Raw genomic sequence first — 27000 nt, 5'->3', positions numbered from 1 at the left:
TTTTTTGGATGTTTTAACTGTAAAACAAATTGTACATTCTGTATATAACTGTGTTCTATTTTGTATGCTTTGCCTATGTATTACATTATGTGTTTTGGTTACATGTTTGCATTCCTTTGAGTCCTGATTAGAATTAGCCTACCTATGTTACGCCCCTTATTACCATAAAAGTACAATTGTAATATTAATTTAAGACCTAATATAAGACGTAATCATGTGTGTAAAGAAATTAAAATGGAACAGTTATTAGGAAATATGCTAAGTGTATCTTTTTGTGTCTGCAGTAGCTTATATTAATTTGGAACCACTAATCAATATGAAGATAGGAGTTGACTATCTAAGTTTTCCAGAACAGTTGGCGAGCCAGCCGGGGAAGGAATTTGCAGGTGACCCTGAGAATCCAAAATGAGGAGCTTGAAACGATCTGAGAATTTCTGATAATCAGCTAGTTGAAGTAAGCCCTTTGCTTACATTTGATATAAAATCACAAATACAGTCTTCTGTGTACTGTCTCTTTAAATTATTTGCTAGTTTTGCCCCCACTATTTAAAAAAAAACAGAAATAACAAAAAACACACGATAAAGGGTATCGAATGTTTAACTATGTTTCCACTTTTTTTATTATTGCATGCACCATTTGCTTATAATAACTAAAATAAATAACCCTATCAACCCTAACATAACAAAAAAGGAATAGCATGGCATATTCTGATAAGCTAGAGTTTAATTTCTAAGAAATGTTATCAAAGATGAAATTAGTTATTTTGCTGTGAAGTAAAGTTTTGCTGAAATCTGCCCACGATCCGGAATGCCATGGTGTGAATAGAGCCTTACTGCTAATCAATGTATTCTGACAGCAGAGAGTCCTGCAGTCAAAATGAAATGTTTTGGTAGGGAGGGATTCCATCAACCTCACTTGTGTGGATGGAGGAATCTGTTACAAATAATCTATGGTCAGCTTAAGATCTTTACACCTAAGTTCCCAACTCGGTTTCCCATTGTTCTTTATTAAAGGTTCTTGGGCTCGATATTGGATTTTCATTTTACCTAATAGGGAATACTTCAGAAAAAGGACAACGGGTGGTGTGGTGGGTCAGAACGTTTAAATCTGTCAGGAAGATCTGATTTTCAGGAGTCCACAAAATGTATCCCAAAGCTAGTGGATAATTCATCCCAACAGTGTCCTGTAATACTGAAAGATCAGTCTGGGGTGGAATAACCCTATTATAAATGTAAACACAATGTATTTAAAGAAGATAAATGCCAGGCAAATGAATCATCACTTACTAGATTTTGAGATCTCATCATGAGACCCTGAGCTACCAACATCCCCTGTTGGGTCCCATTCTAGATCAATAGCAAAGCATGCTTTGGCAGGGGGAACAATAGGTAGACAAGGAACTGCCTCATCTTCAAAGTCAAGGTCCAAGAACACATCAGATGACCCAGATGATACATGTTCAAAGCCACTATCGAGAACGTCATCTTCAAAGACCTTCAAGGAAAATGTGAAAATGATCATTGTTAGGTGATCCATAGGTTATTGGTATGAAAGGATGTAAGATTTTTATAATATTTTCAGTAGGTAAAAACATGTAGTAACATGAAAAATATGTACCGTATATACTCGAGTATAAGCCGAGTTTTTCAGCACATCTTTTGGTGCTGAAAATGCCCCACTCGGCTTATACTCGAGTCACCTTTTTTGTGCCTGATCTCCCGGAATTCGGGGACCTGGTACCAGCCGGTTGTAGGTCCTCCGAAGCCCAAACTTGGCACACATATAGCCCCACTCTTCCTCTACAGGTGTGCAAAATGTGTTGTCCGGGGGACCTACGGCCCGGGGAGCACCGATTTTTCAAATCCGGGCACCCCTTCCATAGACTCCCATGTTTAAACGGTAATTTCTCTGTTAACCTTGGGGACCCGGTACCGGCCGGCTCTAGGTCTTATGGCACACATGTATCCCCTGTTCTCCTTTACAAGTGTGCAAAGTTTGCTATCTAAGGGGCCTGCGGCTGGGGAGCACCGATTTTTCAAACCCGGGCACCCCTTCTATATACTCCCATGTTGGTAAGCCTAGTCATGGGCACAGTGAGGCATGGGCACAGTGAGGACACAGTGAAGCACAGTGAGGCATGCACATGGACACAGTGAGGCATGCAGATGGACACCCTATGCTTATACTCAAGTCAATACGGTAATATGACTTGCACAAATGTATTTAAAAAGTAAGACCAATTAGCGTACTTGAAGAAGATACACAGAAACGTCTGACCTATTTTATGGAAGGTTCAACAGTGACTGACTGAAACTAAACCTTAACTGTCTCCTATTAGCCTGTAAACTAGTTACGTAACAAAAAACAGGAACTTCTATTCCTGAACAACTCTTTGTTTGTTGGCTTGTCTGTCTTTTGTATCAAAATCGGAAAAACATTTCCGTAAGAGGAACGATAAGTCAATTATCTGTTTGTTAGTATAGTGCTTTCAACAGCCGATTCCAAGTCTTCAGATGAAAGAAAAAAGCGAAGGGGCAAGATAGATTTTATTTTTTTTACCATAAGTTAACATAACGTCTGATTTTTGATCAGTTTGTACAGTAATGGTGTACTTCTCTCGTAACCAGTGTGCATGGGGTCCACTTATCTGTTAGAGTTGCGTCACCCCCACAAGCAATTTTAAGTCAAAAATGATATTACCTGCAAAGTTATGCCATTAGTCCAACCACTTTATTACTATCATTATGGTTAATGTGGACATACAGGGGCAGATCCACATACATCTGCGCCGGGCGCAGCGTATGTAAGATACGCTATGCCGCTGTAACTTACTTTGCTTTTGTTTGAATCCTCAACAAATTTGCGACGTAAGTTACAGCCGCGTAGTGTATCTCTTGCGGCGTAAGGGTGCGGAATTCAAATGGATCTAATGGGGGCGTGTTTTATGTTAATACGTCGTGACCCGACGTAAACAAAGTTTTTTTTCGGAACTGCGCATGCGTCGTCCCTGGGGGTATCCCAGTGCGCATGCTCGAAATTAAACCGGAACCCACCAATGCTTACGACGGTGACAACATTCTACGCAAATTCCTATTCGCAAACGACTTACGCAAACGACGTAAAAAAATCGAAATTGTACGCGGGAAGGACGGCCATACTTAACATTGAGTACGCCTCCGTATAGCAGCTTTAACTATACGCCAGAAAAAGCCGAACGCAAACGACGGGAAAAAAAGCGGGCCGACGTACATTCGTGGATCGCCGTAAATAGCTCATTTGCATACTCGACGCGGATTACGACGGGAACGCCACCTAGCGGCCGCCGAAAAATTGCATCTCTAGCCGAGATGCCGTCGTATCTTGTTTTAAGGATTCAAAACAAAGATACGACGCGGGAATTTTGAAATTACGCCAGAGTATTAATAGATACGCCGGCGTAATTTCTTTGTCGATCTACCCCTTAATGTTAATTGTACTATCCAACTTACAGTACTTCAGCCATTCATTTTAGGTGCGAGTTGTGCAATATGTCTATGGGCTTTAAGTGGTTCACAACCTTAAATAAAAGCAAGGCCTGGGGTGTCTGCCAACTGCATATGTTTGTGCATCCAAATGTTTATGCACTGGCTTTTAATATATATGACCATTTGGTGGTTGGTCTTTAAAACTGCTATCATTTTGTTTTTTGGCATATTTAGCATTCAATCTCTTTTATGCACTTAGAAAACAAATCTGTTTGTTACTATGTACAAGTAATCTGCTTTTCCTTGTTCCTTTGTTGGTTAGTCCCAAGTCCTATTGTTGGCTAATTTCTTACAATGTCTGAACCATCAGTCTAGTTCCTTCCACTACAAAGTCTAAGCATATACATTATACATACCAGCTTGGTGCTTACAAGCCGTTTCTGCAGTCGAGAGAGGCGGATGAATATCTCCTGGCAGTAGGAGCCCAGCTCTGTCATCTCCTCCTCTAAGGCCATTGCATCTTGCGGATCGGTTTCATATATGAGCTGATCTCCACGCTCTAAGAGAACCTCTACACGCTTCATGTTATTCCACACATCTTCCTGGAAGGCCTAACACAAAAATAGCCAACATCAAGTAATGTAATATTTTTACCAAAAAGTTCTGTAATTAAGGCTGGGTTCACACTGTGTGCGTCGCGGCTCACAGCATGGGTCAGGCGCCTCCCTGTTCTCCAATTCAGGTCTGAATTAGGTCCTCAATTTTTGGCTGAATTTGGATCTGAAACGGAGCCGAAGATACACAGGCCTCTTCTGCAGTGCGCTCCGCGGCCGCCTCGGAGATGTGTGAACCGGCTCCATTGAGAGACAGTCACACTCTCCTCTCATATTGGATGCGGAGAAACCTGCATCCAATTCGCAATAGTGTGAACCCAGCCTAAGGCTTTTCTGACCCAAATGCAACTTTTTGGAAATAGCTCTAAATTCAATCTCCAACATCTCAAATAAGCTTTAACATGTTAATGTTATTTCAAAAGTTGCTTTCAACATTTTTAAAGTGTCACTAAAGGCAAAACGTATTTTATTTTTTTGGATAGCATGGAGAGAGATTAGCACACTTTTCTTTGCTGTCTATGCCCCTGTTAGGGAGATTCCCCCCATTATATTTGTCCAGTTTACCGTTGTAATCAAAAGTGAAGGTAAATAAAAATGGCAAACGTTGGGCTGACATCAGAACAGGAATAGAAGGGAAATCTTCTAATAAGGACACAGGTTCTTGTGATCCTGGTGACATTCCCTCACTTTGGAGGGATTTCTTCTCACTTCCTGTTTTAGCTATGCAAAAGGAAGTGAAGGTAAATCTCCCCAATAGGACACAGATGACAAAAAAACTGACAGGGGTTATAACTGACCCTTATGGACTGTTTTCATCGGACGTGTGTGGGCCCCGTCGGTTTTTTTTTTCCCATCGGTGAAAAAAAATAGAACCTGTTTTAAAATTTTCTGATGGTTAAAAAACAGATAGGAAAAAAACGATCGTCTGTGGGGAAACCCATTGGTCAAAAATCCACGCATGCTCAGAATCAAGTCGACACATGCTCGGAAGCATTGAATTTCATTTTTCTCAGTACGTCGTTGTGTTTTACGTCACAGCGTTGGACACGATCGGATTTTTAACCGATGGTGTGTAGGCAAGACTGATGAAAGTCAGCTTCATCGGATATCTCATGAAAAAATCCATCGGTCCGTTTTCATCGGATGAACCGATCGTGTGTACGTGGCATAACGCTATCCAAAACAAAAAAAAGTTTTGCTTTTAGTGACACATTGGGTGACAAGTTAAATAAGCAACTTTGAAAAGAATACCTGGTGATACTGTAATAAAGGTCCTTGTTCAGACACTTCCTGTTATGGGGTGACAACATTTTCCACTGTGCTCTTGCACTGCCACCCTGTTACAAGCACCTGGTAGAGAAGCTAAGCTAAAAGTGAGTGCAATGACACACATTCCACAAACATGTCCCTTACTGTCACTATTAAGAAACCAATTGAAAGCAGTGATGAGCAGCCAATGCAACCACGAGTTCATGTAGGTAGAAAGTGGCTGAAAAAGGCCAGAAGGGAGCAGCAGCAAACTGAAAAACTTAGGCAATGGTTTGTTATGATACACAGTGCTTTAGAAAATGAAATGTCATCCAGTTATGTACCCCTTGCACACTAAGCATTTAGCCCATGGGCATCCAATCCCAGAATTTCAGTGCACCTGGGGGAGGCACAGGTGCTGCATCCAGCCCTGCTGCCTGCAGCTTGTTAAAGTGTATGGTAGGCTGAAATATGCCATCGCTGAATGGGGCAAGTTCCTTATTATGTTGGTACAGTGTTCAGTCCCGTCTAACCACAGCATATTTCAGCCTGTCCTAGACTTTGACCGGTTGCAGGCGGTGGGCCTGAACGCTGCACCTGTGCCTCCTGAGTGCACTATAATGCAGGGACTGGGAAGCATGCAGACTAAATGCCTAGTTTGCAAGTAACATTAGGGTTTCCACCTACATTAACTAAAGACAAAAATGGGTGACAATAGGATCATACATTTTCTAAAATTCAAATTAAGAATCCTGCTGCACAATAGCCCAAAAGGGTAGGAGGGCCCACTGGATCAGAACCATCAATAGGGAATGTAGAGTAAGGCTAGTGGGTAATGGCACAAAGGGAACCTAGATGTGGCTTTTACTTCACTAGATACTCGCCACCCTACGCTGTAGCGTGGAGATAATGTTGTAAGCTGTAATTCCACATCTTGCGACAGTGCTGGTGATGTCAGTGAACATAGAGTTGCCAATAATGTGGCAGTAATGTTTAGGACACAGGGAGTAAATGTGCCCAAATAGAGATTTCTGCAACAATGTGGATAACAACCGAGCTTCAGGAGGACAGACACTTCTGGTGTCATGCTAGGAAGAGGGTATATGCACATGTTTGGGCTTAATTTATGGGGTCTAAGTTATCTTTCTACACAGGGGCCCTCTACAATCTGAGTCATTCACTGTGCTATTACAGTGTTCAGCATAAATATATAGGAAACCATAATGTATAATGCCCCCCCCCCCCAAAAAAAAAGAACCAAAATAAGGTACTGTGTATAAGGAAGCTGGAACACATGGACACTTCAAGTATTTCTGATTTTCTACTGCTTAATAAGAGCCAGTCACCAATAAACATATATTGTAATCTGAATCTTTAATTTGTAATTGTAATAAGAGCGGAGTCTTATCTCTCATGTGATTGACTTGTATTCTCCTACTCTCAAAACAAAACTGTCAGCTCTCAGGTCAAACTATAGGGGCTGTACTGTGTCTGGCTCACTGCTGAGCTATGTTAAATTACAGATTTATCATTCTCTAGAAGCCTGAAATGTATCATTTATCAGCCCTAAGCTCAGGCAAGGGACAGGTCAGCCTGTGTATTAACCCCTTTTCGGCCGATAGCGGGGGTTAAAACCTCACCGCTAGCGCCCAAATATCGCGGTAAATACGACGGTATAGCCGCGCTACAAATAGCGCGGCTATACCGGCACCGCGGCTCCGCGCCTCAATGTGAAAGAGGTCTAAAGATAGTTTGCATGTGTAGCGCTATACAAGTCACTCCATTCATTCATTCATTCATTCATTCATTCATTCATTATGTAGCCGAGGGAGGATTTAGGGGAATACCAGTGCCTGGCAGCAGTCTTAGGGCTTTTGGATGTCTGCACGAGAGAGGTTTTTTACAGGTTAATAGCGTGCATAAAACATGTTAAATTCACATACAGTAAAACCTTGGTTTGCAAGCATAATTCGTTCCAGAAACATGCTTGTAATCCAAAGCACTTGTATATCAAAGCATTTTTTTTACATGGCATTAAAGAGAAGAGAGGCACCTCTAAGTGTAGCAATAAGTTGCTAAATGATGTATCTTCATTAAATGTAACCATATTGCTACACTTGGAGGCTCCTCTCTTCTCTTTTATACTCAGTTGTGACATGACGCTACTCTTATATCAAGACATCGCTTGTATATCAAAATGTATTAAAACATTTTGCTTGTCTTGCAAAACGCTCTTAAACCAAGTTACTCTCAAACCAAGGTTTTACTGTATTCTCTTTTGGGAAGATTTTGTTGAAATAAATGGCCTGGTGACAGAGTCTCTATATGGCTCTACAATGAGTCATTGGTACACCTTAAACATATGACTGTAAAGCACCTTTTAACAGTTCCTGGGAAGGAGAAGAGGATCTTTTGATTTTATTTAGATTTTTTTTTTACCATTGCTGTACCTTGAGTTGTTGGATTTTCTCAGTTGAGTTACCATGGTAGATATACTCTACACTAGAAAGTTCCATGTCCATCTCAGTCAGACTCAGCTTCAGATCATCCTGATCTGTATCAAACTCCTCTCTTTGCTGGACCTTGGACTGTAAGAAGATGACATATCATCCTTAAGTTGCTTCAAATACATATTTTATGAAATATCTCTCTGCTTCAGCACATAACAAAGCTGATGAGATACCTTCAAAGTCTGATAGATGGTCTCTGCCTCCTTCTGCAAACAGTCCCAGAAGTGGTTGACCTCCTGCAGTCTACTTCGAAGTGTAGTTGGAAGCAACATTTTGGTAGAAATCTGTGTGATTCTCCAATATTTCCTGTTCAGTGTTTCCAGGTCTAGTAATTTCTCTCGAATTTCCTTGAGGAGATCCTGAGAATGACAAGCAGAATGTAGAGAATAGTAAAGTAAATATAAGAAATTAGGATGAGTGAAAAATAGTTTTTGTTGACTAAGGAATATTTGTTACCTCATATTTTCTTAATGCCAGTTTGGCATCATTGTGAAGGGTTCGAGAAGGATTCTGAAGAGAGGCCACCATCTGTGTGATCTTCAGCCAATCCTCCATCCGTGAGAGGGAGTCCAGGAATTGTTCACACAGTTGTTTGTCCTGATGCATACTGCAGGGAAAAGCAAGTTGTAGTGAAGATTATGTGAACAATATCAGCTTGGGAAAAATTCAGTTATTAATTATAATAAGGAGGCTAGGCTCTAATAGGCAATAGGGGGCAGAATTCCCGGTTTTAAAATCGGTGGTCGACATATAAAAAGGTAATAAGCTTGTTGTAGACAAGGGGGGGTGTAATGGCGCTTGCAAAAAAACGAATTTAAACTAAATAACCAATATCAATTTTCAATAATTTCCAGAATACGAATAAATTATCAGGCAAGTAAGCTCCACTGATTCCTGTGTAAAATGTGTTCCACTCCGGATTAATTCAAATACCCACCCAACATTAACCAGGTAATGTGGAGAGTACTGAGAGTGAATAAATAATGATAAATAAGAAAAACAAATGTGCCAGTGACAAGCACAGTGTTAATAGCAAACAAATGAATAGTAATCTGGAAATGTTCAGATAAAAATACCAGCAGTAGCTTTCTTCAAAAAACATATAAGATGCAAATATGCAAATGCGCTCAAACCAATCCAAAGTGCATAGTGCAATAAATGAGATAATTAATGAATAATGTCCATAAAAGTGAAAAACATCAAAAGTGTTACATTTAGTTACATTTAGTGTTGTTGATTTATTTTAGCTTTGTGTGCCCTTGTTAGGTTGGTTTCGCGCATTAGTTTCCCCCCTTGTTTATAATAAGCTTGTTGTATGTTACGTAAATTTTGAGATTTATTGGTCATATTTTTATATTATTAAGTCGTCAGAATTCGACAGAGTGGGGGAGAATTAGAACCACTGTCAGGTTTGCATTGTTCCAAATGCTGGGGTGATTTCTCCTCACTACTTGTCCCAGAATCAAACCAGTAAATGAGAAATGACTCCAAATCTGATCGTTGTCACCAAAACAGATGTCCCTTCTGTGCCGTTTTTGTTACAAAACCTCCTATTTTTTGGACAAATCTAAAACATTTTGATTGTTTTTTTTTTTTTTACTTCCTGTTGTGCTGAGAATAGTCACCAATACAGAAAGAATGGCTATACCCATTTAGGGTTTAGAAAGCAATATAAATTCCCAACATGAGTTCAGACCCTTTTTATAAACTAGGAAAAAAGTTTTAGCTGGTGCTCCAAGTCAAGAATTATTGTTGTTTTATTTCACAAAGATTTGTATTGGGTTTCTCCGGAAACATTTTCAAGTTGGACAAGAACAGGAAAAGGGTATTTTACTTTACATTTGGGGAAATAGAATATTATGAATGTGATAGTCGGATAAGTTCACAGTGCACCTCGGATGCAGCAAAGTTTCTTGCGTTGGGGGGGATTTCTAGGAAATGTCTCCTTGAACTGTGATCAGTGATTAGAGAGTGGGAAAGTAGCATGTGGTCAGCTTGCATTACTACCAAATACATAATGCAAAAGAGAAGAGAGTCCAGGGGAAAAAGGAGAACATGAGATTAAGGCTGGGTTCACACTTGTCCGACAAACACTCCTACATTGGGAGCTCATGTCACATGACGTGTGAAAATCAATGTTTCCCTATGAGAGCCGTCTTAACTTGTCCTACACAAGCCGGTCCTACTTTGAAAATGCTCCCTGTACTACTTTGGTCCGACTTTGATCCTACTTCAGCCCATTGAATATCATTGAAGTTGGATCAAAGTAGGAGCCTTGTCCTAACCATCCGACTTTTGACATCCGACATGTGATTACAGCAGCAGTAAAAGGAATTTATCTCACTCTGGGATTTATTTTGATTGGTCAAAGAACAAGTCAGACTATCACAAAGTCGGATCAAAGTAGTATCCTGTTCATGAAAGTCGGATGGATGTAGGATCAATGTAGGACCGATGTAGCAGCGCAAAGTAGGATGAAAGTCGTGTAGTTTAGTGTGAACCCAGCCTCAGGGCCAATCCATCCTAAAAAGGAAAGTATAGTAATGATAGGGAGAAGGGGGATATTTAGGCCTGGTCAGGTCTTCGGTTTGTGTGTTGTAAATAGAATTATAGTTGTTTGAAATTTATTGGTGACAAAAAACATGTATGGGTTGGCATGGAACAACCTGTTGGTAGCACTGGACCCATGCTGCTTTTAATTATACGTTTTTTTTTTTTTTTTGCAAATAAGATGTGTAAGGACTTTGGAAGAGAAAGACATGGAGATTGTAAAATATAACCTATATTAACCAGAAGAAAGGAAAGCAATATTGTACAAATTTTTATATATTTCAAGTCTGGATTATTAGGAAATGTATTTGCATCTTGGAACGATCCAAATACAAACTCACTGCCACCAATAGGGATAAGATAAATCCACATTAAGTTTCTAATATTGTTAGTTGGACAAAATGTCATCAAAATCACCTAATAAAATCTGTGAAATTTTCATAGAAATTGTTGTACCAAATCTGACTCTTTGGCCTCCACTTTTACCACCTAATGAATTTATAATATTTATCAGGGCTGGTGCTACCACTAAGCACTCTAAGCCCTGCTGCCTAGAGTGCCCGGCCACTGGTGTTCCTACTCTCTTCTCTCTGCAGCAAGCAACTAAGTGTCAGCATCAGACTGTCAGAGGCGCATCGGCGGTGCAGGACTGTGTGTTCTGACACCCGAATGAATGGAAGCAAGCAAACATTCATTGATGGGTGGTGGTGGGCTGCATTTGATGGGCTCTGGTGAGGCTACATTTGATGGGCGCTGGTGAGGCTACATTTGATGGGCACTGGTGAGGCTACATTTGATGCGCGCTGGTGAGGCTGAATTGATGGGGTATACATGGGCAGGGAAAAGGGGGTGGAGTCAAGGGGGAGGGTGGCAAAATTTAATATATAAATGATGATGATGGATAAAAAATTTGGCTCACCATTCTTGCCTGAGCAGCTAGGGTGTCTGAACAAGGCCAGATTTGTTTTTTTCCCTGGTCCCATTTCAAACACGTCGAACAGTTAGAAAAAGATCTTTGTGCAGAAAGTAGGATAAGACTTATACTAGTAGCAAGTTTTTAGTACACAATCTTTAATTGGTATTTTCCTTTTTAGATTTTTAGTTTTTTGGGTTGAGTGTTCCAAATGGCATTTTTAAAAGTCATTGGGTCAGTTCTAGGTATGTACATGAAACCTATGCGACTCGTCTGTCTGTGAAGGTTCTAATTTATCCAGGCCATTAAACTGGCCTTGTTTTGATATTTCTTCAGTTCTAGATGTCAGGAAAATATCCCAGAAATGATATTGACACAGATAGCACTGGGGTAAATTTCTTACACTAATTAGAACTGAATAAGTGGCTTAGAAAACCTCTTTAAATCAAAGTCCAGTTGAATGTAACTAACTACTATTATGCAGCTTTCCAATATTTGTTGTATGTATACAGTTTCATTTTAGTCGGATAGCGGGAAGTATGTTGTACTACTCACCGGACCTTGTTTTCCACGGATCCACTGCATATTTCACATTTAACGTCCATTCCCATTCGGTTGTCAGACTTTCTTGGGGAGCAATTACAATCAAGGGGCCAGTTTTCGAGTTTGGTCCAAAAAGAAGACAAATGTCTGTTGCTAATGGTGTCGGATATGTCAGAACAGGAAGAAACCATGTCTGGTTCAAGCGGCTCTTGAAAATGAAGGTTCAGATGGGAGGCTGGAGTTAAGTAACTATCTGGGAGATCACCACATATTTGCATGATTGCAGAATCTGCAGTAGAACTAATTTGTGTAGGAAAAATATGATTGCTAGGAGGAGTGACATAATTTGGGGAATCAAAGGAAGTCTCAAAAGAAGTTTTCAAACGTTCAGAAGGTGAGAAAAAGGATGGAGACATTCTAGAACAGCTAGGATTGTTTGGAACTGGAGAAGTGCCCATGTTTTCCGTTACAAACATATATGATGCATGGTCAATTTCCCCAGCTGGTGTATTGGAAGTGCTGGAAGTAAGGGTACATGAATAGGCAACATTGGCGCTAGAAACAATGTTATTTTGGGCCATATAGTCGCATATGCCCCAACAGTCAAGGTTGGGGATGCCTGGAAGGTGAAAATGCACATATAGAGAAGAAAAGAATCTCAACTAATGATATGCAGAAGAAATATCACTTCATTTTACTGAACCTTTCTAGATTATATTCGAAGTAGTGGTCAGTTCAGGTGTAGTGGTTTGGTAAGTGTGCAGCCAGCTAGGTATTAAGACAAGTGAAGAGCCTCAAAGATACAGCTCAGAATAGCCAAGTCAGCATTCTATAGGATTGAACTGTATCTGTCAGATCGACCAATGAAAAAAACAGAGCAGTTTGGGATATAGAGGAACACTTCAGTGATAATTTGTCGGCTTGGAAAACATCACGAAGGGAATGAAAGGAATGGTCATGAAGAAAATGCTAGTGCCACAAGAAGCAGTCAGGACTGTGCAAAGGAGAACAAGTCATGAAGATATTGTCCTCTTCATCTTCAAACTCCAAGGCAATTGGTGCCCCTAAAAGAGATAAGGGTAAATATCAATATTAATAAAACAGAAATGTAACAACTCTGCATTTCAATTATTTTTGCTGAAACAGATACGGGGTTGTTAGTATACCTTTTATAATGTTACATGGAAGGAGTGAAAACTCCCAGGAAGCAATAAAGAACATCCTGTATGTTGCTGACTTAAGCGATCGTATGGGTGTGACAAAACACTGTGGAATCAGGCATAACATTTTCTGGCATGCTTTTAATCTCTGCAGACAGTGCTATTCATATTATAAGGCAAGGTGGGAATATCATATCAGGTGATGCAACCATCCGAGGGGCTGCATGAGCTAAAGGTCTCACCATTCCTCATTGCTCCTGCTGAAAAAAAACATTCAGGAGAGAACACAGGGATGCAAAGTGTGCGGCCAGAGTCCAGACTAGCAAAACCAGCAGCTATTGCTATTGGGACTCAAGGGATTGACCTAGGGCTGATCAATGTGTTGTGATGGTGGGGAAGTCTCCCCACGGTCAGAACATAATCGTAAAGCAGGAGTGATTCCTCTATACACATTAAGGCCCAGATTCTCAAAGGAGATACGCCGTCGTATCTCTGAGTCTGAGCCGTCGTATCTATGCGCCTGATTCTTAGAATCCGTTACGCATAGATTTGTATTAGATCCGACCGGCGTAAGTCTCTTACGCCGTCGGATCTTAATTGCATATTTACACTGGCCGCTAGGGGCGTGTACGCTGATTTACGCCTAGAAATATGTAAATCGGCTAGATACGCACGTACGCCCGGCCGATGCAGTACAGATATGCCGTTTACATACGGCTTTTCCCGGCGTAAAGTTACTCCTGCTATATGAGGCGTACATGCGGCATAAAATTTTACGTTGTTTGCGTAAGTCGTTCGCGAATAGGGCTGGGCGTCATTTACGTTCACGTCGAAAGCATCGCATTCTTGCGGGTTAATTTGGAACATGCGCACTGGGATACTTTCACGGACGGCGCATGCACCATTGGTAAAAAGCGTCATTTACGTGGGGTCACATAAAATTTACATAACACACGCCCACATCTACCACATTTGAATTAGGCGGGCTTACGCCGGCCTTTTTGCGCTACGCCACCGCAACTTTAGTTTGAGAATACGGCACTTGCCTGTAAAAGTTGCGGAGGCGTAACGTAAATAGGATACGTTATGCCTGGACAAAGATACGCCATTCTTACGTGAATCCGGGCCTCAGTGTGTGGATGGGGGATTTGAGTCATCTTTTTTTTTTTAAGTATGTACTTTTTGCCAATATTCCATACAAGCATTGGAACTGTAGTGGAACTGGGCAAATTACTTTGAATGCTTATCTTTCCGATGATGTTACAGCCAGATTGGCTCCACCCCCAGTGTGGTGTTCGATTACAATTAGCTTACACTTACCATGTTACACCATTCATGCTATCGGAGTATTTTCTACTTGATTTTTCCATCTAAACTTTGAAGCCTCGTACACACGACCGTTTTTTCCGGCAGGAAAACTGCCAGGAGAGCATTTGGCCGGGAATGTTCTCTAGCAGTTTTCCCGTCTGGAAAACAGCCGAGAATCCCGACGGGAAGTAGAGAACTCTGCTCTCTATTTTCCCGTTGGGTTTCCCGGCAGAGTGTTTCCTGCCGAGAAAAATGGTCATCTGTATGCTTACCTGTCCGAAGGTAAACCCGCGCATGCTTGATAAGCCTTCAACACATGTGGGGTGGCATACAAGGCACAGTGTAGGGTGTAGCAAGATAGCGGCGACGGCATCGAATGTGACGAGCGCTGGCTCGTCATAGTCTATGACGTTACCACGTTCTTGCCATTCAAAAGAACGGCGGTTCTTTTGAATGGCCATTTGTATGCATGGCTTGGCAAGAAAAGCTTGCCAGGAATCCCGTCAGAAAAAACGTTTTTTTCTGACGGGATTCCTGGCCGTGTGTACAGGGCCCGAGTTGTACAACAAGCCCCTTTTTAAACAATTTATGGCACACCAGGTGAAAAAGATGTCTTCTCATGGAGATTTGAAAGTATCCTGTAAATCCTGGAATCGGCATGAGCTGGTCAAGTCATTTGGCTGGGAGACATATGAAATGTGTACTTGCAAGTACAAGGTGGCTGTTTGCTTTTATCTACATTTTAATCTAAGTCTAAAAAATGTTTAGGTTTTGGGGACATTTCTCCTTTCATTGTCTAAGTCACTACAACTAACGACTACAAGGCAAAATATGTGCCACAAAATGATGTTTAAAGTACCTACACCCTGTATTCATTATAGAGGAAATGTTTTTGAGGCCATCATGGACTTTAATGGTACTGTATAAGGACTTCAACATGTAGATGGATAATATTATTTACAACAATAAAAAAAAAAAAGACAAATTGTGACAAAAAAGGGCACCCAGATACTCCCTATTACCTGGACAACGATATGGTGATGGCAAAAGGCTAATACTTTAAAACCTATTGCATAACATATATCAAGATTCTTCTCGACCAAAAAAACACGCATACTAAAATCAATTTGACACATGCTCGGAATCATTGAAATTTTCCTCGGCTTGTTGTAGTGTTGTACGTCACCGCGTTCTTGACAGTCGGAATTTTGTGTGACCGTGTCTATGCAACACAAGTTTCAGCCAACAGTTCCGTCGGAATAAAATCCACGCTTTTCTTGTTGGAATTTCCGATCGTGTTTACGCGGCATAACAGAAAAAGTGGTTCCCACTTTGAATGGACAGAAATATGAATCCTTTGACAGCTCCCATATTCAGTAAGGCCCGGATTCACAAAGCACTTGCGCCAATGTATCTCGAGATACGCCGCGTAAGTGCAAATATGCGCCGTCGTATCTATGCGCCGTGCCCACAAAACTAAGATACGCCTGAAAATAGGCTTCATCCGACCGACGTAACTTGCCTACGCCGGCGTAGAGTGGGCGCATATTTACGCTGGACGTATTTGGCGCTCCAATTGATTTTCTATTCAAATATGCAAATGAGGGAGATATGCCGATTCACGATCGTACTTGCGCCCGACGCAGGCTACGTAAGTTGTACGTACGGCGTAAAGTTAACCACCATAAAGGAGGTGTAACTCAGCAGCATCCATGCAAAGGGCTGCACCAGGGAACACAAGCCGGCGTATTTTACGTAGTTTATGTTGGACGTGAATATGACTAGGCGTAGATTACGTTCACGCCGTAGGCAGTGATCCGGCGTATCTTAGACAGCTGTTCCAACTTATTTGTGAGCATGGAATGGGATGCGTCCACGGGACGGCACATGCGCAGTTGGCGATGCGTATCTGTCTGGCGCTCGGCCCATCATTTGCATGGGGTCACGCCTCATTAGCATGGCTCACGCCTACTTCCACCTATGCCGGCTTACGCCTGAGAAACCCAGCGCAGATTTGGGAGGAAGTGCTTTGTGAATTCAGTGCTTGCCTCTCTGCGCTGCGTCGGCGTAGCGTAAAGAAGATATACGCTACGGCGGCATAAATATGCGCCAGTGTCTGTGAATCCGGGCCTATGTGTTCATCTGTGTATTTAGCCGTTTGTCTGGAGTTCAGCTTTAAAGTGTTTGTTACCCCAACACTTCATATTTCTTTTATGTGCCTGGTGTACCACATATTTGTACGAAAAAGTATCATGTTCTCTTTGTAATGCTTCCTTTGTGTGAAATCCCTGGTGTTCCTGCCAGTCCCTCTGATTTCCTATTAAAAACTGACCACACTAAGCAGGAGAACACACCTGATCAGTTCTCTAGCTGTGCTGGGAACTCAGCCTGCTCTCCTCCAATAAGCAGACATGTCCTTACATCTCCTCCCCCCCCCCCCCACACACACACACACATGCATTCAGTGAGAAGCTCAGTGTCCTGCTGTTTCTCCTCCCCCAGCTCTTATGCAGATGAGAACAGAGGAAGCAAAGAGTATGTGATCACTTTTAAAAAAATGATCATAAGTACCTTCCCCCCCCCCCTTTTATATCTATACAGACGTTTTGCCTTTTGTTTCATTTTTAAACTGAATGGGCTGTTTTACAAGGTGATCGTTTACAATCACTTCAACTCCAAACTGAAAAAAAATAAGTTTGAATCTGTTCCCAGCAAGCATACATTTAGCTCTCATTTCAGACACACCATAAAGATATAAAAAGTTTTTTTATGGTTATTTTCCCAAAGCTTTGTAGAGCTCTGTAGTTCAGGTTGTATGATTCTTATTTTCTCTACTGCAATTAGAAGAAGGCACAGTACAAAGATCATTTGTAGATGTGCTTATATATCAATTTACATCAATTTAAAGTGGACCTGTTGTTATATACACACCCCATATGGGTAACTATTCAGAAATTAAGTTAAATATTAAATGGAAACTCCACCCAGGACAAAAACTACCATGGTTGTCTGTCCCTGGAGCATATTTATTTTACATTAATTGTTTGTGAGCTACATGTCCTGTGCTAAAAGCAGCCAGAGATATATACAGCTTTTTCCACTTACATATTTGTTACGTCATTTTGTGTTTTGCCTCTGGTTCTCTTTTATAACTGTAGCGGCCTACTACTTTTTAGCCGGCGCTGCTTTAAATTTAGAGGGTAGTCTGAGAGTTGGTTGACTCAGACTGTATGATTTTTTCCAGATTTTGGGCCTCTGTTCCAGCCATGGCTGTACTGTGAGTGACCACTATTGTTGTCTGGGGTGCCATTGCCACCCCGGGCCAAGGGTGGCAGCAGTCAGGTCAGGGTGTTTTGGGTGTTCCCCTTCGGCAGCCAATCGGTGGGGGTTTATCGTCCTGCTGTGCATGCTGGGGAGGAGTATTTAGGGGACAGACGCCATTGGCCCAGGGTCGTCGATTGCTGGTCTGTCGTCCCACCACCACCCCCCGTGAGTGGCCCTTGTGGCCGGGGGTGCATGTTCATGTGTTTCTGGCTCCGGGACCACGTTGGTCCGGGGTTGTAATCTATTAAGTAGGCCCGGTAGACAGACTGGGTCTATGTTTGCGGCAGGGCCGTTTGAAAGAATTTGGAGGCCTCAAGCAAAATGGGGGGCTCCCAAGCCCCCCACGCGCAAACAAAACCTGCGTTAGCGCTACACAAATTTTTTACACCCATGTTCTTACTCCCCCCCCTAGTCCCTATGTTTTTCTATTCTCACCTCCCCTTCTTCCCTGTAGGCTGCCGCTGTAGCGTGGCCGAGCTCCTCTTCCTCCTCTTAGTCCGGTGTTCTATCATTATGGGTCCCCTATCAGATAGTGCCGGGGCTGGGCCGGGTACCGCGCGGTACAGGAGATTCAGTTTCCTGTGTTCCCGGCCGGACTGAAAGGAAATGATCACCCAGTAAGCACTTGTCAGTCTGGCCGGAAACTGAATCTCCTGTACCACGCGCGGTACCCGGCCGGACTGACAGGACTCCAGGAGGAAGGAAAAGGAGCTTGGCCACGCTTCAGCCTGGGATAGGGAAGTTGGGGGCCCCAGGCCAGCTCGGGGCCCCAAGCAATTGTTTGTTTTGCCTGTCCTGTAGCGATGGGCCTGGTTTGCGGAGTGGTCCTGTGCTGTCCGTCCTGGAGGGAGGAAGTCACTCGATGAGGAACCTGTCTTGGAGAACACAGAGCACAAGGCTGGTATCTCAGGAGAGGCCTTGAAATTCATCGAAGGACACACCATTACTGGAAGGCTGAATGATGGTCTCATGTGAGTTCTAAGTTTACAAGAAGTTAAATCGGGAGAGATCCGGGTGCTGAATCCTGTGTTGAGAGGATTTTGGACCGAACAATGCCTCCATCTGTGGGAAGGTCTGTGGCAGAGACTTTACCGATTTCCGTGCGCCATCCCGGCTGCTAGGCTAGTGAGAGAGGCCTATCCGGTGCGCAATAACCACTCTGGTTAGAGTGGCGACGAAAGCTGTGTTGCCGGAAGCAGGAGTGTTTCTGGACAGAAGTTGTGCACCTGAACCTATTACCTGTTACCCTTCCACCTCTTCAACTACTTATTTTATTCTTTACCAAGTTCGGCAAATAAATCAAAGAAAAAGAAGTCTAAAGTGTGGACATTGAACTTTTTCTCAACTCTCATCTGATACCCTAGACGGCGAGGAAATAGAGGTAACATGCCACCCAAAACTAACCAGCAGCTCCTCCGGGGGTAGTGCTACATAACTATAACTCCTAGCAAAATCTACACAAAATGAGCAAGTGTTTTGGTTGCTGCTTAACAGAACGTTAGAATGGGGAAGATTGGGAAACTTTGACTGTGGAGTTGGTGCCAGCTGTGGTGGTTACATCAGCTCAGAAATTGCTGACCTCCTGGGTCTTTCACACACTGCCAGAGGTTGGCATAAAAAGCAAAGAAAAAATACATCCAGTGAGCAGCAATTTTGTAGAAAGCACCTTGTTAAAGTAAATGGCGGTCTACAAACATTTATAGAACTACTTATTACAACAGTAGTATACAAAAGGGCACCTCTGAACACACAAAACATTTGATCCTTAAAGAGGATGTGCTGCAGTATAAAACCATACCAGGTTCCATTACAGTCCACAAAATGTAGGTATTTAACCACTTCAATACCGGGCTTTAATACCCACCTCCATACCGCGCCTATTCTGGCACTTCTCTCCTACATGTACAAATCATCATTCTTTTGCTAGAAAATTACTCAGAACCCCCAAACATTATATATGTTTTTTTAGCAGACACCCTAGGGAATAAAATGGCGGTCATTGCAACTTTTTATCTTGCACGGTATTTGCGCAATAATTTTTTAAATGCCTTTTTTTTGGGAAAAAAAATGGTTTCGTGAATTAAAAAATAACAAAACCGTAAACGAGTAAATAGATACCTAACATGTCATGCTTTAAAATTGCGCACACTAATGGAATGGCGCCAAACTTTGTTGCGTAAAAATCTCCATAGGCGACGATTTGAAATTTTTTTCAGGTTATCAGTTTAGAGTTGGAGGAGGTCTAGTGCGAGAATTGTTGCACACGCTCTAACGCACGCGGCGACACCTCACATGTGCGGTTTGAACAACGTTTACATACGTGGGCGGGACTTGCGTGTGCGTTCGCTTCTGAGCGCTAGCTACCGGGGACAGGGGCATTAAATTTTTTTTTTTTTTATTTTACTTAGTTTTTACACTTTTTTTTCGATCGCTTTTATTCCTATTACAAGGAATATAAACATCCCTTGTAATAGGAATAGTGTGTAACAGGTCCTCTTTAACTACTTAAGCCCCGGACCAATATGCTGCCTAAAGACCCAAGGGGTTTTTACAGTTCGGGACTGCGTCGCTTTAACAGACAATTGCGCGGTCGTGCGACGTGGCTCCCAAACAAAATTGGCGTCCTTTATTCCCCACAAATAGAGCTTTCTTTTGGTGGTATTTGATGACCTCTGCGGTTTTTATTTTTTGCGCTATAAACAGAAATAGAGCGACAATTTTGAAAAAAATTAAATATTTTTTACTTTTTGCTATAATAAATATCCCCCAAAAACATATATAAAAAAAATGTTTCCCTCAGTTTAGGCCGATACGTATTCTTCTACCTATTTTTGGTAAAAAAAATCGCAATAATCGTTTATCGGTTGGTTTGCGCAAAATTTATAGCGTTTATTGCATTTTTTTTATTTTTTTTTATTTTTTTACTACTAATGGCGGCGATCAGCAATTTTTTTCGTGACTGCGACATTATGGCGGACACTTCGGACAATTTTGACACATTTTTGGGACCATTGTCATTTTCACAGCAAAAAATGCATTTAAATTGCATTCTTTATTGTGAAAATGACAGTTGCAGTTTGGGAGTTAAACACAGGGGGCGCTGTAACATTTAGTGTTCACTTAGTGTGTGTTTACTACTGTAGGGGGGTGTGGCTGTAGGACTGACATCATCGATCGAGTCTCCCTAATAAAAGGGATCACTCGATCGATGCGCCGCCTTAGTGAAGCACGGGGAAGCCGTGTTTACACACGGCTCTCCCCGTTCTTCAGCTCCGGGGAGCGATCACGACGGAGCGGCTATAAACAAATAGCCGCGCCATCGTCCCGGATCGCTCCCCGAGGCTTACCGACCGCCGCATGTAGCGGGGGGGGTCCCGATCGGACCCCCCACCCACGTCAAGCAGAGCACGTACAGGTACGTTGATGTGCCTGTCCATGCCATTCTGCTGACGTATATCTACATGAGGAGGTCGGCAAGTGGTTAAGGAGAGATGCGGGGTCAATAAGACCCCACATGTCTCCTCCAGGTTGGAAAGCATGAGATCGTGAAAAAAAAATCACAAATCTCATTCTTACTAGCCGCAATTGTTTGTTTACTTATGTGTACCCGGGCGTGACATCATCACATCGTGCCCGGGCCTCCGACGGTCATAGAGATGACTGGTGACCATCTGGGGGTGGGCGGAAGGGGAGGAGCAATTTATTGAAGGGGGGGCGCAATGCTGGCAGTATGCTGTTTAAACATTCTGGGTAACAAGTGACTGTGACTACCACCAGCCACCCCTACAACACTGCAGAGCTGCACCTGCTTACAAAGACGTGCACCCCGGTACAAGCAAAGGACCCGGTCTTCGCTTCCCTGTCGGGCGGAGACCTGACGTGATGTCACGAGAGGTCGGCCGGGAGGAGAGAGCTGCTGGGTGAGAGAAGGAACCAACCAACCAGACCGTCACTAACAAAGTAAGCAGATGGGCATCTATGAATGAATGAATGAATGAATCGGCTAGCTCGGGCAAAGAGGAGAGAAAGCCACGGGATTTCAAATCCCAAGACCAGTACAGTGGCGATACGAGTTGTCAGTGCCGGGGGATCGCTGGACTCCAGGTTAGCAGGACCGAGGGGGGGGGGGGGGGGGGAGCTCCAGTGCAAGTTCACCTTACAGACTTTCTGTAAGGTGAACTTACACTTTAACCATTTGCTGACCCGCCGCAGTGTTGTATTGTTTTAATTTGTTTTCTGGTTTTGAAAAGACACTGCCTCTTTCTTTATCCCCGGGGGGCAGTTTGCCATCTTTGCCCTGGGCAGCAGATGGCCTTATCCCGGCACTGCCTGGTATGACTGATATTCTTTTCTGATGCAGCATACCGGTGGTGGGGTCAAAGTTTGGCATATACAACACAATCCTTTGGGACAAGTTGCAACAGTATGAATGTGCAGACAGAAATCTACAGAAACTGCTTGGAGTTATCAGGTTAGCATGGAGCAAAGTCTACAAGAAAGGGTTCCATCACCATGTTGAATCCATGTCACAAAGCATAAAGGCAAAAGAGCCCTGCCCTGTACTAGAATGGTATGACTAATAAAGTGGCCACTGGTTGTGTAAATATATTTATGTAAAATATATACTGGATACATACATGCGCTATATGCAATGAAGGTTCGGTTTACAACAACCTCTCCCTCTTTAAAGGTTGTCGATCAGTTGGCCATCCCTGGAAATAAAGCATTCACACTCCAATAATGACTTAAAGTCATAGGTGTGCACACAGGGTGTGCCCAGTCACACCCTAATCACTCTGTGCAGCACAGATTCCCCCTACTTTCCTGGCTCCCCCCCCCCCGCAGCGCTGCCAGCTTCCCTCCTCTTCTATCGGCTGTTGCTGCTGGGATGTTTTAGGAGTGGGGAAGGGGCCGGTAAATATGTAATTTACCGTCCCCTTCCCTTTCTGAATGAACACCATGAGCGATCGGTAGTGTATGTTTGGGCTTTGGGATGAAAACCCTAATGCAATAGGCTGCGCACACCTATGCTTAAAGTTTATAACTGAATGATGCCATATCCAAGGAATAACCTTTGCAAACAAGAAACCTGTTTCGTTCACCAACAGTATTTCTCCTGAGCAGGTCAACAATTGCAGTCCTGGCAGTACAAGATATAATTGTGTTCATAACAGCAGATAGACACAAGGGGCCATATTCTCCTAGATTTCCCGCGGGCGGCGCGTAAGCCATTTACACTCCGCCGCCCCAACCTACAGGAGCAAGTGCTGTATTCCCCAAACACTTGCTCCGTAGTTTGGGGCGGCGGAGTGTAAATGGCCCGGCGTAGCTACGCGTATCTCCAAGGGGCGGCTTCTATTTAAATTAAGCGCGCCCCTGATTCTAACGAACTGCGCATGCGCCGGGCTTAAAATAGCCCAGTGCGCATGCTCCAGTTCTCGGCGTAAAACGTCAATGACGCCGACGTGTGCGTCATTGACGTAAAGTCGTATTCAAGAACGACTTAGGGAAACGACGTAGCCGACGGAAAAACACGACGCGGACCCGACGCCATACTTAACATGGCCTACGTGGGACTTGCGTAAACTTACCCCTCATATAGCAGGGGTAAGTTTACGCTTACGCGACGCGAATTTGTTTGGGAATCGGCGTATCGGGCTCATTTGCATAAACAAATGAGACCTGAACGTAAACGCCATCTAGCGGCGGGCGGAGTAATTGCATTTAAGATCCGACAGTGTAAGTGACTTACACATGGCGGATCTTAAGTGTATCTATGCGAAAATGATTCTAAGAATCAGTCGCATAGATACCCAGGGCCAAAAACAGAGATACGATGGAGTATCCTGAGATACTCCATCGTATCCTTACTCAGAATATGGCCCAAGGTCACTAGTATGTGTCACCAAATTGGCAGTCCAGCCTCCATATTATGAAGTAATGACAAAGAGCATCAGGTCTACCTTGCTTTTTTTGATCACTGGTCATAAAACTGCCCTAACAGGGTGAAGCTAATAAGTTTAGGTGAAAAGAGAGAGGTGTGGTAGGCAATGGACATAAAGAGACCACTGAAGCCTTAGTAGGTGGGCAGATTAGTGACTGGAACAGGTATGCTTACCACCCATCTGATTACTTGCTTACAATTTCAAGCTAATCTCAAACTCAAAGCCTGGTACACACAATGATTATCCGTTTTTTTTGGAGGGGGTGTTTGCATGCTAGTCTCATATCGAAAATCAGTAGGTTACTAAAGTTATGTGTAGCGCCCCCTTTACTTTCAGTAAGGGCACTACGCTAAAGTTAGTGGGAGAATGAGAGAGGTAAGTTGCTCTCATTCTTGATTGTGTTAAATGTGGCTGTCGCCAAATCTGGATTGCTTCCTGGGTCAGACTGCATTCTGGGGATGCGGTACCATCCCTGAGCGGCAGGTGGCGCCAGAGGGATCCAGGCAGAGCCGCTTCTTCCCAGCAGCCAATGAGAGGAGTTGAGCCTCGCTGTGCATGCTGGGAGGGGGTATTTCTGTGGCGGAGCCCGTTGTTCTTGGTTCTTCGTGGGTTCCTGGTGCGGCACCCACCTTTAGGGTGTGCGCACATCGCGGGCCCCACCACTATGGCCTACCTGGCCTTGGGTCGCGCGCCACACGGAGTTCCAGATTCTGGGCCCTCCTGGCCTAGAGCAACTGATGCCACAAAGGGGCCCCAGTGACTGACTGGGTCCCCCTTCTATTGAGAAGATCCCAGGCTGTGTGCCGTTCGGTGGGGGATTGGCTTGAGGAGAACCCGGAGGCAGGTTGTCCAAAGGGGCTTGAACGAATCATTGGGGATCTGGTGACCGGGACATTGACAGGTACACTTCCACTGTCAACCAGTGACCCTAGCGCAAATTTACTGGGAGGATAAGCTCAACTATTTAGCTCATCCAAGTTCTAGGCCTGTGGTAGAGGCCCCTTCAGAGCCAGGTCTGTGGCAGAGACCTGCTCCTCCCAGCATCCTTAAAGTGACACTTCGGCTGCCAGGCCTGTGGCAGGGGTCTGTCCGAGGGCACTTCACCCACTCTGGCTGGAGTGGCGACAAATGGTACTACTATTGCTGAAAGCAGGATTGCTTTCTTATTCATCCAAGCCTGATACCGCAAAGTTCTTCACTTCATCACCCTTTTCTGTCCACCTCAAGTTGATGTTGGTCGTGTTGGGCCAAGAAATAAAGCATTCAGAAAAACCTTACTTACGGATTGGACATTCGCTTATTGCTCTACTCACTACCTTCACCCTAGACAACACATAGAGGTAACTTAAAACGCCGATCCAAAAACAATCAGCGGCTCCTCCGGGAGTAGCGCTACATATGAAAATTCTTGTACGACGGAAAACAACTTCGGAAATTCTGTAATGTATTTGTATTGCATTGTAATATATTTTATTTCCAAGCATGTGTGGTCACACGTTTTTTTCTCGTACAAATACCATACTTATTATACGAAAATTGTTCTCTCATCGTATTCGAACATTACTCCTGCTTGTTCCTTTGGATATTGTCACATAAACCGACGTGATCAGCTCTCGAAAGCTGTGTACTAATGATTAGGTTATCGGATAATAATGAAAGCGTCATTTTTAGTCCAATTCTCTCATCGTGTGTACTAGCCTTAAAGGGGTTGTAAAGGTTAATTTTTAATTTTCTAAATAGGTTCCTTTAAGCTAGTGCATTGTTGGTTCACTTACCTTTTCCTTCGATTTCCCTTCTAAATGTTTTTTTTCTTTGTCTAAATTTCTCCATTCCTGTTCCTCCTCAGTAAGCTTGCCCCCATCATTCGAGCCGTTCTGGCTGGGGGTTAGTCAGCGTGCTCGCCCCCTCCCTTGGGACTATATCCCTGTGTTCACAGCGTCTCCCCGCGGGGATGTCGTCCCAAGGGAGGGGGCGAGCATGCCGACTAACCCCCAGCCAGAACGGCTCGGATGATGGGGCAAGCTTACTAAGGAGGAACAAGAAGTGAGAAATTCAGACAAAGGAAAAAAAACATTTAGAAGGGAAATTGAAGGAAAAGGTAAGTGAACCAACAATGCACTAGCTTAAAGGAACCTATTTAGAAAAAAAAAAAAAACCTTTACAACCCCTTTAACCTCCAACTCAACCATAATCCTAGACTTGATGGTATTATCCAAAGATTTAATTTGCAAACATTTTGCTATCTTAGCAGTACTGGTGCTGCTAATAATTTCAATCACCTGTAACAAAGGTTTGCTGTAATATATTGACATGGAAAATGTTGCCAAACGTACGCTGAAATGTATGTGTCAGGTGAAAGTGATCCACAAGTGATATCTTGATGAAGGTTTGCGCTGCACATCAACAAACAATGGTGTCTAGAGCGTATCACGCCAAACAGGCTTTCAAATCGGGGAATCGGTTGTTTTGAATCTCTCCCTTAAGCAGGTCTTACACTAGTAGAATTTCACTAGAAAATATTAATTTTCAAAACATTCATTGGATTTTCTAACTGTTCGTGAGGTCAAATCGATGATTGTTTTCGACCACAGCGGCGAGATTTTTTTTTTCTTTTTTTCAAATTAACAAACAGTGAATGTTGTTTTCCTTTGGGAAATTCCATTCATCCCGAAATCGAATGTTATAAGTGAACAAAATTTTGAAATAGTTAATTACTTTAAGTCACTGTTGACATTATTGAATGTACTGGCGAGATCATTCCTTAGAACGTTTGTACTACCAGTGATTGACTTGCTTTAGCCAACTTCCCTATTCAAGAGAGCAATGAATAAGAATCTGATGTGGGAGTCTCAGAGATGTGAAAGCTTCGGCACCGCGCTGCTTTAACTGACAATTGCGTGGTCGTGCGACGTGGCTCCCAAACAAAATTGGCCTCTTTTCCCCACAAATAGAGATTTCTTTTGGTGGTATTTGATCACCTCTGCGCTTTTTATTTTTTGTGCTATAAACAAAAAAATAGAGCGACAATTTTGAAAAAAATGTAATATTTTTTACTTTTTGCTATAATAAATATCCCCCAAAAATATATATACAATTTTTTTTCCTCAGTTTAGGCCGATAAGTATTCTTCTACCTATTTTTGGTAAAAAAAATCGCAATAAATGTTTATCGATTGGTTTGCGTATAATTTATGGCGTTTACAAAATAGGGGATAGTTTTATTGCATTTTTATTAATATTTTTTTTTTTACTACTAATGGCAGCAATCATCGATTTTTTTTCGTGACTGCGACATTATGGCGGACACATTGGGACAATGCTGACACATTTTTGGGACCATTGTCATTTTCACAGCAAAAAATGCATTAAAAATGCATTGTTTACTGTAAAAAAAAACACAATTGCAGTTTGGGAGTTAACC

General features: G+C 42.9%; 1 protein-coding gene across 3 annotated transcripts in view; it reads right to left on the bottom strand.

Annotated features, from left to right (window-relative positions):
* The window catches only part of LOC120913414 (nesprin-2-like), a 79626-nt gene that overhangs the window by 11291 nt on the left and 41335 nt on the right, over positions 1 to 27000 (bottom strand). For all 3 annotated transcript variants that reach the window (XM_040323321.1, XM_040323318.1, XM_040323320.1), the window contains exons 2-7: positions 11856 to 12907; positions 8294 to 8444; positions 8011 to 8196; positions 7778 to 7915; positions 3882 to 4076; positions 1288 to 1495 (exon numbers count right to left, since the gene is read on the bottom strand). In XM_040323321.1, the coding sequence (XP_040179255.1) occupies positions 1288 to 1495; positions 3882 to 4076; positions 7778 to 7915; positions 8011 to 8196; positions 8294 to 8444; positions 11856 to 12424 (1447 nt within the window). In that variant the 5' untranslated portion in view covers positions 12425 to 12907. The remainder of the gene's footprint in view (positions 1 to 1287; positions 1496 to 3881; positions 4077 to 7777; positions 7916 to 8010; positions 8197 to 8293; positions 8445 to 11855; positions 12908 to 27000) is intronic.

Source organism: Rana temporaria, chromosome 9 (assembly GCF_905171775.1).
Source record: "Rana temporaria chromosome 9, aRanTem1.1, whole genome shotgun sequence".
Taxonomy (NCBI): Eukaryota; Metazoa; Chordata; class Amphibia; order Anura; family Ranidae; genus Rana; species Rana temporaria.
This window is presented reverse-complemented; position numbering and strand designations above follow the sequence as displayed.